General features: G+C 35.3%; 1 protein-coding gene across 2 annotated transcripts in view; it reads right to left on the reverse strand.

Annotated features, from left to right (window-relative positions):
• LOC125230172 (fibronectin type III domain-containing protein 5) overlaps positions 1-16,490 on the reverse strand; it is a 308,743-nt gene that overhangs the window by 70,003 nt on the left and 222,250 nt on the right. For both annotated transcript variants that reach the window (XM_048135227.1, XM_048135225.1), the window contains exons 5-6: positions 5,528-5,622; positions 3,646-3,783 (exon numbers count right to left, since the gene is read on the reverse strand). In XM_048135227.1, the coding sequence (XP_047991184.1) occupies positions 3,646-3,783; positions 5,528-5,622 (233 nt within the window). The remainder of the gene's footprint in view (positions 1-3,645; positions 3,784-5,527; positions 5,623-16,490) is intronic.

Consider the following 16,490-nt stretch of genomic DNA (forward strand, 5'->3'; position numbering starts at 1 on the left):
GTTTATGGAGTTAACACAAAAACAATATTTTTATTGAAATTTCATGCTTAATTATCGTCTCAAACCTGACAATGAGTTAATTATTGATAACAACTTACGCTAATTGGGGGGTCCCGAATTTTAAAAATGGCCTTACATTTCTAACCAGATATTTCTACGACTGTCATTATTATAAATGTCGTAGGTTATGAAACCACAATAAGTCTCTGGACTGTATATGGTATATGATGAAATTGATGAAGTTAACATTACATCACATAATTATATGAATGAATAACAAGAAGTTAATGAACTACCTAGAAACAAAGGTATACCCAACACAATACTTAAGAACTACTATAATATTCTAGTTCAGCCTACTTAAAGCTTACAAAAGCATAAAATATGCACCTTCAAGAATCAACTACGGTTATTTGCCTACAAGAGCTATATAATTAGCTACATTTCTTTTTAAACTAAATCTACGACGTATTTAAAAGATTTTAAGTGTGTTACTCAGGTTTTAATAAAGTTGAAATAACGCTCGCCATGTTAATGCGCGACGAGTGAAGGCGGGGTCGTTACTCTTTGAATAAGATCCTCGGAAATGGATCGAAACATGCCGAGCGTTATTTCGATTTTATTCAAACGTGACGCTTAAAATATTTTAAATGTGTTACAGTCTCACGGGATTTTTATAGTTAAATCTAATATACTTTTGATCTACAAGGAGAATGGACATAATTATTATTATAATGAAATACTTAGGTTAGCTTTTATAAGTAGGTATTACAGGGGATTCTGGGTATTTTGTAACACACCATCATCCTATAGTGAAGTTGGTAAATGACACTGTGAAACCTGTTAAAAAGTATGGTTAGATAAAAAAAAAACTATTTTTCTTAAACATATTCTAACAAAATCATTTTGTTACAATAGTAGTATGATATTCAAAGGTCAATGTGAGTATCAAAATCTGTCAAAATCGTTTACGCACAAATATTATTTTGGTCCGAGTCTATAAAAGAGTTAACCCTTAAATGCATGATGATATATATTTATGCATCATATCTTTGGCCCGTGGCTCAATATGCACTATGCAGCTATTCAAAATCACATTTATTACTTAATTATTATTCATTGTTATTAGTATTTGATAAATAATTAATACTTAATAGTATTATGATTTACTATTTATTATTTAAGGATTAAGATGAAATGGCGGTAAAGTGTAAAAAAACAAGATTATGGCGATTTTAAGTGTGTGATTTTGGCCGATTTTTTTAGAGTTAGTTATTATTTTAAGTTTAAACAATTTACTATAAGGGTTTCACAAATAATGTACCCTTCTAATAGTAGTAAAACTTTTCATATAAAATTTACCAATAATTATTTTTATAAATATAAAAAATTATATTTATAAAAATAATTATCGGTAAATGTAACTGTAAAAGGTTAATGTAACTTATAACAATGATTTAGTATTAAAATCGATGTTAAATATTTTATTTTTGTTTTTCCCAGAGTCAAAAAACCATTGTCTATAACATATTAATAATAATTTCGCGTTAACAGAAAAAAAATGCATTTAAAGGTTAATAAATTGATATTGTAGACATTATTTTTACAATAATAGAACGACTAAAAAATATTTGATAATACCACATATTTTATATTATTCATTCGTCTGTCTACGTTTATAGGTCAGAGGCCGTAGCTATTTTTGTTCACCGTATGAAACAATAGTTATTTGTTATACAAGAGTGCAAAGTTGTATTTTAACGCAGAGTGTAGAATAGATTTTTCAACACACGAGAAGTAAAATACATTTGCACTCGTGTGTAACACAAAATTTTTCCCCTCACTATAGCGAGGAAAGTACAACGCAAAAAAAGCCTTTATCACTGCTTCCAGTAGTTCCACAGGTGGTAAAACATCTTCATCACTAGATTAACCCACTTTTATCAATTTTAAAGCAGAAAATTTGCCTCTATTTAAGGTCAAATTACTTAATCCACTAGTGGATAAAATGTGTTTTTATTAAAGGCGCTGGTATTAAAGGACAAAACACGTGTTTCCTAGCTAGTGAGGGGAAAAATTTATTGTTTGTTTATTAGTAAAATATGCGAAAGAAAGGCTCCTACAACTACATCCATTTCTCAATGCTCAAAATTAGCTATCTAATTATTGATAAAAGTCGTGTTATGCAGATTTTTTAAGCACTTAGTGTAGCTAATTTTGCTGAAATTAGGTTAATAACTAGGTATGTGAAAACACATCTGTAAATTTTACGTGATTTGTGCGTCATAGCGAAGCAAACAAAAATAAAATAAACTAAGTATTTACCTATTGATCAATAAAAGTCAGTTCTTGCAAAAAAGTTTAAAGAACCTGAGGTTAGTAATAACATTATCATGAAAGTATTCAATGACGATTGACATAAAAACATAATTTAAAAGTAAAATTCAGACACATATTTGAATAATGTTTTTAAAACTATTTCAGATAATCGTTTACAATTTATTTTAAATATTACAGTAATATGTAATAGTAAGTAAAGAAAACCTTGCGTTGAAATTATTTACTACTTCGATAATTGTATCATATTGTTTTAACATTATCTTTACCGAAAATAAATTGTTTCTTTCGCTCAATAAAATATGTATGGTAAAGAGAAGGCTAAAGAAATTCTATTACTGATTTTTGCGGTAGGCCTTCTTAAAAAAATCACGAACGTTCGATATAAAGTTCTGTCGAAGCCTACACGTTTGACACTGACGCCTCCGCCTAATGCCAGAATCACCAAATATGTAGTTTGTACACAGGTCCGGTTTTTCAAATTAAATGTAAACTCAGCCAAAAAAGGGGTTTACCACTTTTCGCCCTTTTGTGTTTAAAAATAGAATCCAAAAGTGGTAAACCATTTTCTAGGCTGACCGTACCATTGCTGTCCGCTATCGCTACCACAAAACAACACGGTCCTTATTCAATAGGCCAGCGATCCAGACTCTGACCACGCCACTATTTGGTGACTCCTAGCCACATAGCAAGAGTGCAATCTTTGACACTCCATACCTATGGTATCGGTTACCGATGGTAGTTATTCTTCTCTGTCGCTGTTCCGTATTAAGACGCTACAGGAGCGAAAACGCTAAAATGGAAAGGAGCCCCCCTTTCAATTTGGTAATTTTAGTTGAATATACTAGTGTTATTAAAATGGAAAGGAGCCCCCCTTTCAATTTGGTAATTTTAGTTGAATATACTAGTACTAGATTTATCGAAAAAAAATTGTCCATTCAGAACAACTCAGTTAAAATATATTGCGAAAAAAATTTCAAAATCGAGGTTCCGCTCTCGACTGTTTCCTCCTTCAAAACTTAATCAATCGTAACGAAATTTAAGAATATGAATAACAATGAAATAATCTGTGTCAGACCGTTTAGTTTTTTTGGCTAATTGTTACCTATTTTGTATACCACACCTTTTTTGCGCCATAATCAATAATGCCGTTTTTGGAAATTTTTGATGGGCTCTAGCGTCGTTCTTCTTTCATCTTTTGTATCGTCTTAACCACTTGTCTAAGTATCGTACGCGATGGGGAGTCAACGATTGCCCCAAAGCGGTCAGCGTCAAACACGCGTCAAGCGTAAGCCGCTAGTGATGTACCTTCAACTGCTCCTGCTTGTAGTCGGGCTGATACGGCAGAAGCATGCGAATCTTGCCCCAACGGTTGAAGAACAGTGCGATGGCACCGATCCAGACAAGTAGGACCAGCACTACTATGCCGATTTCTACCCCTCGTATCTGTGGAAAGAAATGAACTTGTCAACCTTGTCAACAAATGATTTACAGGGTGAAATAAAAGGACCGTTCAAACTTTCCATAGTGAATTTTGAGGTCGTAATGAACGACATTTATTATGGGACCAATGCTGAACTCGCGAAAAAAATTTGATTGTTCCATAAAAATAAGTTCCATAAAAAGTAGAGGACATTACAGAAAAAAATTGTACGTGGAGTATCTCCGCGCGGAAGAAGTGAAACTTCGTTACATAATTGTGATAGCTGGAGACATCCAGAATAAAAAATAATAAAAATAAAAATACAAAAAAGTTTTGGCATTTGCCGGAGATCGAACGTAGAACTGGCTAGCGTGAGGGCAAAAATGTACCATGAATGCCACTGGGCCACCGTGGTTTATATGAACGGGTGCAAATTTTTAGTGTTGTGTAACACTGACTAAGTGTTGCGTAACACTGACTGAGTGTTACGCGCTGTCAGTTGGAAGTCGCATTAGAAGTTTTACTTCAATAAAACATTGATCAAGTAGCGAGCGGTCATGACTAATTCAAAATGGCGCGCACTAACAAGCAATTTTATCATTTATTTGTTTGTAATTTCAACTACGCTGCTAATACGTAAAGGTAACCAAAAATATAGTATTTAAACAACAGTTAATTAAATACAAAAAGAAGTAATAAATTGTAGTTAATTTAATACGCTTTGGAAGCTCAGTTGGTTTGGTTTTAATTAATTGACCTCCAGTAAATATTTTCATTTCGAATATTATCAATCCATTTTTTGAAAGATAAAGCCACAATTTTTTAGTTCTATCTCTAATATCAAATATGAAAACGTTTTATATGTTATTGATTTACCGAAAAATAAACTAATTTAATCTATCACATCATTACATTAGATAGATGGTAATGACTCAAAATGTCAACGTCATACTGTAGTGACATTCTATAAAATTATTACAAATGTCATAAATAATTTGAGCGTCATACCGTAAATGTCACCAAATGTCATTGTCTTATTAATTATAAGAAACAGTGGAGACTGTAGGCGGGCACAAATGACAATGACCCGTACTTATAAGTACCATATAATAACGAAAAGGTGCTGGTACAAAGCAACACAATTGCCAGCAATACATTACCGCGTTTGCTCCATAGTTAGTTGGTGCGCATTGAACAAACGCGGCAATGTTATGTGAAATGCTGGCAACTGTGTTGCCCGTGTAGCAGCGACATAAGTAATATTTGATCGCCATTGTCTGAGGTCTGAGGCACACCTCGGATACTGGCGATAATTAAATAGTACATTACGATACAAGTGCGTAAAAAAGGAAGTTTGAAACGAGTGGCGATAAATTAAAACACGACCGAAGGGAGTGTTTTAAATCGACACGAGTTACGAATTTCCTTTTCGCACGAGTATCGTACGACGTTTTTCAGTACAGATGAGCCTCCGAAATTTCGACCTGGCATATAATGAACCACTTCTCGCACTAGTGCGTAAAAAAAATACCATCTGTACTGAAAAATATATAAAAGAGGCGTGTTCCTAGCACACAGTCTAAGCTCGTGTAGGTGAACGCGTACTATGCTTGTATGAGTGAAATATGACAGGTCGACTGTTCGCGTTTTTGACAGGTGGTAACTGCGAAGTAACCGACGGGGGTGGGCGGCACTTTCAGTGGGGAGCGAGAGTGGCCATACTGTACGATAGTACTCTTTATTATACTGTGTCTGAGAGGTACATACCGTAGGGAAGGTGGGCGAGGGATCGGGCGGGCCCACCGAGGATCTCGCCGTGCCAGCCAGCCCCCCGTCCTGCTGCGGTGACGTCCGCGGCGGCTCTGTGGAAGTAACACAACTATTAAGTGGCAATTGTGTACAACTAGCAATACAATCCGAATAAAATATGTAAATAACACTCATAATATATGCTAGCCGCAACGCGCAACGGCAAAATTCAAAGTGGAAAATGTCTGCCTTAGGCGAGACTTGAATCCTCCTTGATTACATTCGTTCCGTCGAAATGCTCCCAGCTGGGCATAAACAACCATGGCCGACCTGGAAAGCCTTAAACAGACTGCGTTCCCAAGTTGGCCGGAGCAAAATGAACATGGTAAAGTGGGGCAGCCTAAAGCTGCACAGACATCTTATGCACGTCTGGCACGGCTCCCCAAACCATGACACACATGCTGTGCTGTCCAGCGAATTCACACACACACAATAGAAGATCTACAGAACGCGACAGATAAGCGTCGCTACCTTCTGGTCCCGCTTAATATGTATAAAAAAAGAAAGAAATCATCAACACGAGAAGAAGTTTAGAATTGTCACATTTATTTACAGAAATTGGGGATGATGAATGGGGTGAGAGGTTTGTAGATAGGTAGGTCTATTTACCCTACCTGCCAAGAAAAGGTAATAAGTACTTATAAGTCCTTATAGTATAAGCGAGTTACAAAATACACGTATCAATATATCTTGAAATCGGTGAACCGATGCAAATTGAATTAGAGGTAAGTGGAAGCAACGTCGATAACACCGTGTTTGGCGTTTCAGCTAGTTGATAACTTAATTGCTGCACTAGAAACAGGTGGGATATCTATATCGACGTATAAATTATAGGCTATATTATACACTTTACTGCAATGGAACACAGTCTAGAGTGAGTATCACAAGGGTTTGCTTTATTAATTCAATTTGACCCACAACACAAATCTTATTGAAGGTGGGACGAGGTAAATTTCTGTATTTGGGTTGTATTATAATATTTACATTTTAAAGTACAAAACATAGTGCTATCTTACTTTACTTGTGCGAATTACTTGGACGCATTCTACCCAAAATTGTGGGAAAACACCAACAAGGTCGAGTGGAAAAAGTGAAGACGCCTTTGCCCAGCAGTGGGACACTAAATAGTAGGCTATGTGGTATTCTAATAAATGGCGGTGTACTGGCAACACTCAGTTGCTGTCAAGATGGCACCAAGTGTGTGAGGTCGGAGAATGCCGTACAGAGAAATAGTTGTTTTATTTATTACAGAACTCCTCCTTTTGATATACATTTTGATATAGATATGACATTTTAATGTAGGTACATAGATGTACAGTAGATTAATGAAATATGGAAAGTTAACTACACCTAAACTGCATTCATGAAACATTGTATTAGGCTAGCAATTAGCAATGTAAAATGTTGGTCAGTAAAAAGTTTGAATTTGTGGTGTTCAATGGTTAATTTCATCAATAATCTTTGTATGTCATTGGTATGTTTATAAAAGACGGTAACTACTGATATTAGTTACCTACAGAGTGATTCAATGTTTGATGTGGACGTACTAAATATTGTATGAAATTTGTATTCTAATATTTATCTTATTCTACATGTCCACAGGAAATTAATCAATAACTGTTTTATGGATAATTGTATATGAACTTGTGAGAGGTAGCAAGTAAAGATTGTTATAAAATTTAATTCATTTAAAGAGAAGGAGAGGAAACGGGAAGGTACCGAGTAAATGTCATTGGGGATTCCTAAAGCAGATCGTTATTTCCAAACCAAATATTTACTGGATGTGGACACAGTCATTGTACAGAATCTACTTAAGTGTTAGTATCTTGTATTTAATAATATTAATAGATATAGTATACCTTGTGTGTAGTCTGCTTTGACTCTTTAGGATTATTCTTAAGACTCAAAGATTCATAATTATGTTATGCTACTAACTAGTGGTTGATATTTCTAGCTCTAGTCTAAAGTCATACACTTGTGTTAGTATAAGGACTTACCATGGAGTATAATTATAATGTGATGTGATCAGATTGTTACTTACTTAATAGAAAATATTTGCAATGGATAATAATTTCAAGCCTATCTGGAAACTGTAACCCTATTTGTATTAGTTGTATAGTAGTAGAGATTGTTAATTGTATAAAATTGGAAGTTTATAAAATGTGTATGTATCTAGTGATTCAAAACCGTTGTTGTTGCTACATGCATTTATTGAATTTGTTTGAAGCTAAACTGTTGATTAGTGCGCGATGCACTCTTGGTAATTTCATAAATGGTTCATGCATTGTTTTAATTTAAAATTTGTTAAAAAGGAAGAGATGTGGTATTCTAATAAATGGCGGTGTACTGGCAACACTCAGTTGCTGTCAAGATGGCACCAAGTGTGTGAGGTCGGAGAATGCCGTACAGAGAAATAGTTGTTTTATTTATTACAGAACTCCTCCTTTTGATATAATATATTAAAAGAGGACAGTACAGGCTATAAAAGTAGAATTATCTTAAACAAGAGACAAATGAAAGAGAAACCTCGTTCGATACAAGTACCTAACTATTTAGAAAATATAAGAGTTTTGAATGATTCACGGTTATTTTCATTAGACTTATACTGTTTGTGTAAAAAACCGGTGAAGTCAGAATTGAACAAACGTAGTGACACTGTGACTGTGTTTGGACAGATCATCGAGTGTGAATGCGACAAGTGGTAACGCTGAAAGTGAACGCAGCCGACGCGTGCGAAGGAGGGTAGATCACGCGCTGTCTATGCAACTTTACCATCCACCCGCCTTCGTCAGTTTTCCGTGATAATGATGCATGCAACTGCGTCGAAATATCAGGAGCTCGACAAAAATCAAAAAGGTAATCACGGTCTATATCCCGGTCAATATTTAGAAACTGCCTTCTATAGTTTTAATTTTTCGTTTAATGTATCGTAATGTATTTGTATCACATTTGTCCTGTGTAGTGTAATGTTAACTACTTACATAATTCAATTAACCAATTACATGACTACATAAGTTCGTAATGTTCGATATGTTCTTGTCTCCTCTACAGTTGCACTGTGCTGTTCCTGAGAAGTGAAATACTTCTCCCTCCTCCTTCGAATACCTACCACAACATTTATTTTCCATTTTTGCACATCAGTCAATTTCCGATAGATCGCGTCCAAGATTAGCGGGTTTCTTGGCCGTCGCCCAAATCAGTTATAAAAAGAATTTATTAAGACATCATGTCACTCAAACCGACACTGATTCCTAAAATAAACGAGTAAACAAATTGCTGCATGATGGAGTTCTGAAGAAAGTAAGTGCAATAAAATCATGACACTAAAACATTTAATCATCATCCTCCTTGCGTTATCCCGGCATTTGCCACGGCTTATGGGAGCCTGGGGTCCGCTTTGACAACTAATCCCAAGATTTGGCGTAGGCACTAGTATCTAGGCCTTATTGGGATTAGTCCGGTTTCCTCACGATGTTTTCCTTCATCGAAAAGCGACTAGCTGGCAAATATCAAATGACATTTCGCACAAAAATTCCGAAAAACTCATTGGTGCGAGCCGGGGTTCGAACCCGCGAGCTCCGGAACGAAAGTCGCACTTACTTACCGCTGGGCTACCAGCGCTTACGACACTTAAATATTTAATAATGTACCTTTATCCTATATGTAAGAAAAAAAACACGTCACGCTCCAATTTATAGTTCTACAGATGCAGTGAGAAAAGGGTTTCCTTCGGAAACGTTCGTATTTGTCATGCTAGTTCGGTCAATGTCAGTAGGTACATCTTGTATTGACACTGACTGAAATAGCATGACACGTTCGTACGTTTCCGTAACAATTCGAAGGCAAATCTTTTCGCACATCTGTACAAACGTTTTTGTTACTTCAATGTGTCTAAAAAACTACATACTTGTATTTTTTATTTTCATAATGTATACGGTTGAGTGAGCAAAAAGGTACTTTAGTTTTAAACCACGCTTTTAAAATGAAAAACGTTGACACCTCACAATTTTGCACCGTATAAAATGCGATCACAGGAAACTTACAGATTCAGTTGCATTCTAAAATGTTAAATTATTATTGTCTTCGGTTACTGCGATAGTTACTCATGAAATAAAACTATGGAAACGGATTAAATCGCGTATAATGAATTTATAATTCATCCCGACGTTTCGAACACTTTACATATTAAATTATTCTTCAATGTATTTTTTGATTCAAGAAAAAAGTAATGTAAAGTAATGTAAGTAAGTATCGTCTAATGCACATTACCATTTCCTATACGGAATCCATCAAGGTCTGTCATGGCCAGCAAGAAGATTGACCATAGAGAATCGATATAGCTGTCACATTTTTGAATTGCTGTCAACTGAAGCTTACATTATGAAGACAGAAGTCTAGATTTTTATTTTTGCAATATATTTCAATGAATTAACATGTATACGTTTTAACTAAGATTCTTATCAATAAATAAGAGTTATTGCATTACGGCGTCTCAGTTCTTATATTCACATTTAGAGTAGATGAGTTTACAAAGTGGTCCTTCGAACCGGATATAAATATAGTGAATTAGTGGTGAAAAACAAACAATCGCAGTGAAATAAGAACAGTTTAGAGAGATTATAGACGTCACGCATCGAACATTCGAGAAGAAAACAAAAGTCAAATGAACAAAAGTGAGAAAACAAAATACGAACTATAGTGAGAAAAATACGTGTAATACAAGTAAATGAACAATAATTCGAGGTTTTAGTGCATAAATACGATAAAAAACTGTGTAAACTACCGCGAGGACAATAATTTGAAGAAATTTCGTCATATTTTCGTAAAAAACGATCCGCGCATCAGTGTAAACAATGGACATAAAGTAGTGAAAATACATCGCGATTCGTAATAATTGGAAGAAAAAGTGTGAATTTCCGAACATTTCGTGTTTTCGAAGAACAAAACCGAAGATTCTAGATATTTCGTCGCAAGATTTTACTACATAACCTACAAAATGGATACATACGTATCGGAACAAGAAACTACTTACGACTTAATACGGAAGATAGGAATAAACTTCAAAAAGCAAGGAAAAACACGCATTACGAAAGGCTACGTACAAGCAAGAATCGACACACTTAACGAGTATTGGCAGAAATTCCAGACAAACCATTTCCAAATTGTTAAATATGCAACGAGCGCTCAAAGAAAAGAACATGTTTATTTCGTCAACGACATTTATTCTGTTGGAGAAGAAGAGTATTTTATGATAAAAGGAGAATTGTCAGATACTATTGATCTGTTCAACAAATCTACCGCTGTGAGAGAGAACCCGCAACCGCATCCGCAGAATAACACGTCAGATGTAAACAAGCAATCTACGCAAGATGTAAAACTTCCCAAAGTAATACTGCCCCAATTCTCGGGAAATTATGAAGAATGGACATCTTTTCGAGACCTATATACGTCACTCGTTCACAACAAACCATCTTTGAGCAAGGTACAAAAACTTCATTATTTGAAATCAAGTGTCACTGGTGAAGCTGAACAATTATTGAAGCATCTACAAATAACCGAGAAAAACTACGATGTCGCATGGGAAACTTTAGACAAGAGGTACAACAACAAACGCATGATAGTGAATACAATCTTGAATAGATTTATGAATCAGAAGAGAGTATACAACGGCACTTCCAAATCTATTAGAGAACTTCTCGATACTACTCAAGAATGTCTGAACAGTCTTAAAAACAACGACGTGAAGATAAACGAGTGGGATACAATTGTTATTCACATTATTCTCAACAAATTGGACGAAGAGACACGCAAACAATGGGAAGAGGAGATAAGCACGCTACCTGTACAAGAGTTGCCGAAACTTGAGAAGTTAACAACCTTCTTAGACACACGTTTCAGAGTGTTAGAAATGATTCCGTATTATTACATTACAGTGTTCCTACTGCAAGCAAGACCATTTGAACTATCTATGCAAAGAATTTGCAAATTTAGATGTCAACAATAGAGTTCAACACGTCCAAAAGGAGAGACTATGCTTCAACTGCTTGTCATCAAAACATAATGTGAAAAACTGTAAATCCAAAGTATCCTGTCATCATTGCCAAAGAAGACATCATTCTTTACTTCATTTTGAGAATCAAACCGCTGAAGAGAGAGAGAACAATCAACAATCCACGTCGAAAGCACCCGCATCCAATTCAAACTATACCATGAGAGAAGAGTCTACCACTAAAACTTCAGAAACACCAAAACTGAGAAATTATCTTATCACTCAGAGTCATACTGCACTAATGGCTACCGCACTAGTAAATATCAAGACCGGCCATGGTATGCAAGTACTACGAGCACTCATTGATCCCTGTTCTCAAGAGTCGTTCATAAGTGAAGCAACTGTTAGAAAACTACAACTTCGAAGAAAAACAGTTGATGGATTAATTACCGGAGTGGGTAACATGTCAACTACAATCAAATCCGCTACAAACATAGAGATTTACTCAAGATTCGACAACAACTTCAAAGCTGACTGCACAGCCTACATTGTTGAAGATGTCACTGACATAATGCCAGAAGTCCCGATCAATCCACAGAAATGGAGTCATCTGCAACACCTGTCACTGGCAGATCCAACTTATCATACACCAAGCAACATTGATTTACTACTTGGAGTTGGACGTATTTATGCAGAATGGGACCAACCCACACAACTATAGTTTTGAGATAAAGCACTTTTTGTTCATAAGTTGCATACAAAAAATAATAATGGCTTTTCTTTTAAAGTTGGATTGTCAAGTGCTAGAGTATGGCATTGTTTATATTGTTTTACTTAAACAAGCCGTGAAAATGGAGTTTTAAGTATAGTTTTCTCTTAAAAAGGCAATGGTTCCTTTTAGCAAAATTAGTTAAGTGAGGGTTGGTCCCTTATTGATTTATAGGTAATCTAAAAGGTTATACAAATATAATGCACAATAAGGGCAGATTTACTTTATTTGTAAACAAAAACAATCTCTAAACTTATATAATATCGCTTTCGTAAACTATATTCTTAGAATTCTTTGGGGCCGGAGTCAACGGAGAGTACGGAGGTCCACTTTTTCAGTTTCGGCGATTACGTCGCTTTCGTAAACTAAGTATATTCTTAGAATTATTTAAAGCCGGAGTCAATGGAGAGTACGGAGGAGGCTCTACACTTTTGTCAAATCCAGTTTCGGTGAGTAACTTAGAAGTATTTGAAGCAGGAGTCAACACAGAGTATGAAGGGAGTTGTACACATTCTTTAAATTGGACAGGAGTTAATAGGCTCACAGCACCATTAGTTGTTTCAGTTTTCAAGGTTTTTTTATGCAACTGAGAAGCCACATTTTCAGAATTAACGTTTTTTCGCAAACCCAGGCCATCTAGAAGAAAAATAAGCCTTACATTAAACCTAACACATATTAATTCCACCGTAACCCCATCCCAAGCTCATCATCATCTTCTTAGCGTTTTTCCCAGCATTTGCATACTTACATATACATGCTTACATAGAATAGAGATAGCTTTTTATTCATTTAAGGACGTTAATAAATAAATGTTAATATTATTACGAAACGTTAGTCCTACAAATAATGTTGCAGAGAGGAATGGTTATTATAATCATTATTAGCGTAAACGTAAATGAAAACATTTAATTCTTCAGTCGGAAGGGTTTTGCTGCAGTGAAATAAAATTAAAAACACTGGCATGCAAATTATAAGCTACAGAAAAAATTATAATACGTACCTGCAGATACTTAAAACTCCATTTACAAGGCTTGTTTAAGTAAAACAATATAAACAATGCCATACTGCAGCACTTGACAATCTAACTTAAAAAAATAAGCCGTTAATATTTTTTGTATACAACTTATGAACAAAAAGTGCTTTATCTCAAAACTATAGTTGTGTAGGTTGGTTCCCTTCCAAATAAATACGTCCATTTATTTTTGACATGAAGCACAGTGATGCTAGTTGTAAATATTTGCAACAGTTCTTTACGCTTTACGCCGATTTGTTCAGACACTTATGTTTTTTTTATCATTTCATACTCTATTCATAACAAATCATAATAAAAAAATATATATTATACGAGTGTGATAAATAATAAGTATACAAAGTTTATAAACAAAAAAAGATTCAAGGCACATAGTTCCCTTAACTATCAAAATATAATTCATTTAATAAAGAACCATGTAATGTGGATCTTTATGAGCACATAAACTGAGCTAATTTTAATTATGCAAACAAGAACCAATGAACTTAGTTAATTACTTAATATTAAAAAATAAAAATTAATAAGGAACCATGCGACTTGGATCTTTTCGACGGTGCAGATTTTATTTTTTAAAAAGGAACCAACCCGCTTGGTCTCTTATGAAATAAATAAAACAATATTATATAGATGAACCATGTGCTTTGGATCTTTTTGAAATAAATACAAAGAATATTGAGTAAGGTACTAAACAGCTTGGATCTTTTTAAATATAATGTAACAGTGAAAATGTGGGTTGGTAACTTTGTTAACGAAATGATTTTATACGAAAAATGATTCTATGGCTTTGATCTTTGTGTAGGGGGTGTAAGATGCATTTTTAACATCTTCTGCATACATAACTCAATTTTGACAGATGTGTGGGTTGGTCCCCTTCTGCATAAATACGTCCAGTTCATATCTACTCAGACATCTTAATGAATGGAGTGATTAAAGGAGAACCAGGTACTCCCATAGCACAACAAACACGCTTGGGATATATACTGTCAGGAGGTCATTTGACAAACAACCGCACAAGAGAATTCAAAACCATGCATCTGAACATAACTTTAGAGGAGATGGTAGAAAAATTTTGGGAGACAGAGAGATTAGAGTCAGAGGAAAACGACACTCTCACCCCACAAGAACTTAGAGCTGAGAAAATATATCAAGAAACTATAACTAGAGATGTTGATGGAAGATATGTTGTGGCACTTCCCTTTAAAAGCGACAAACCTATTTTACCTGAGAATTCGAGAGAAATTGCACTGAGAAGATTCATGAGCACTGAGAGAAGATTAGAAGCAAACAAAAAATCGAGAGAAGCCTACAACGAGGTCATGAGAGAGTACATAACACTTCAACATATGGAATTGATCGAACGAGATGAGTCTGTTAAAGAAACTGACAAACAAGTATATTTGTCACATCACCCTGTGATCCGTGAAGATAGAGAAACTACCAAGTATCGCATAGTCTATGACGCTTCATGCAAAGGAAGCAACGGAGTGAGCCTCAACTCAGAACTGCTAGTTGGTCCGTCACTTCTGGGAGATCTTCGAGACATTCTTATGAGATGGAGAACACACAAAGTCTGTTTTGTGGCTGATGTCATCAAAATGTATCGCCAGATCCTTGTAAGAAGAGAAGACACAGACTTTCAGAGAATACTTTGGAGATTCAGCCCTGATGAAGACATAAGAGAATACAGAATGCTAACAGTCACATTTGGAACAGCATGTGCGCCATTTTTAGCTATCAAAACCTTGAGACAAATAGCAATTGATGAGGCAAACACAGAAGAATATGCCCAAGCTCGAGAGATTATCAACCACTCTTTCTACATGGACGATGTACTGTCAGGGGGAGATACAGAAGAAACTGCAATAGAAGCAAAACGTCAATTAACAGAAGTACTAAGAAGAGGAGGTTTTGAATTACAAAAATGGTCTTCAAATAGCAAAAAATTCATCAATACAGTCGAAACAGAGAAGAGAGCGAAGAAATGTGAGATAGACATCAACAAAAAAGAGACAATCAAAACCTTAGGAATAACATGGAACTCAAACGAAGATACTCTCTTAGTAACTAACAAAATTAACACTTTATCTGAACAACGAGTAACTAAGAGAAACGTCTTAACTGTCATAGCTTCCTTGTTTGATCCAATGGGTTGGCTAGCACCATCTGTAGTCATGGGAAAGATATTTCTACAGAAGATTTGGTCAAGAGGATTATCATGGGATACAGAACTACCAGAAGACTTAAAGACAGAGTGGAAAACCTTTTGCAATGGTATAGAGCACCTGTCACAAATTAAACTTGAGAGATGGATTGGAACAACCAACCACAGTGAGTTAATAGAACTACATGGCTTCGCTGATGCATCAATGTCAGCCTATGCAGCAGTAGTCTACAGCAGAGTAATACAACCAGATGGAGAAGTCAAAGTGTCACTTATCATGGCAAAGACAAAAATCTCACCGATGAAAAAACAACTTACTTTGCCCCGTCTAGAATTGAGTGCAGCGCTACTACTGAGTCAACTGCTGAAACATATTGCTACAGCTATGAAGATCCAGAACAAAAATACATACGCATATTCAGATTCAAAAGTAACTTTAGCTTGGATTCTCGGAGACCCGCTGAAATGGACAACATTTGTGAAGAACCGAGTCATTGAAATCAACAATAACATAAATACTACATGGTCATACGTGAATACTAAAGAAAATCCTGCAGATCCAGCGACGAGAGGAGTCACACCTGAGAAATTGAAAGAACATACCTTATGGTTTCAAGGTCCAACATTCTTACAACAAAGAGAATGGAAAAGAGAATCTTGTGAAGTAGAAGATACAGATCAAGAAACGAGAAAATCTATCAAATGTGCTACTACTACAGTGTTAGAGAAGAAAGAAGAATTCATACTCACAATTTCAAAGAGATATTCATCATTGAGAAGACTCATTTCAGTCATAGCTTACTGTCAAAGATGGCTGATGTTCAAAAACAAAGATGTAAAAGAAAACTTACCTCAGTATGTAACTCATGATGAGCGAGAAAAAGCACTTACTACATGTATCAAGCTTTCACAGCAACTTGAATTTCCAGAAGAAATCGAAGCTTTGAGAAATCGTCAACCACTTAAGAAAAG

Source organism: Leguminivora glycinivorella, chromosome 10 (assembly GCF_023078275.1).
Source record: "Leguminivora glycinivorella isolate SPB_JAAS2020 chromosome 10, LegGlyc_1.1, whole genome shotgun sequence".
NCBI classification, from domain to species: Eukaryota; Metazoa; Arthropoda; class Insecta; order Lepidoptera; family Tortricidae; genus Leguminivora; species Leguminivora glycinivorella.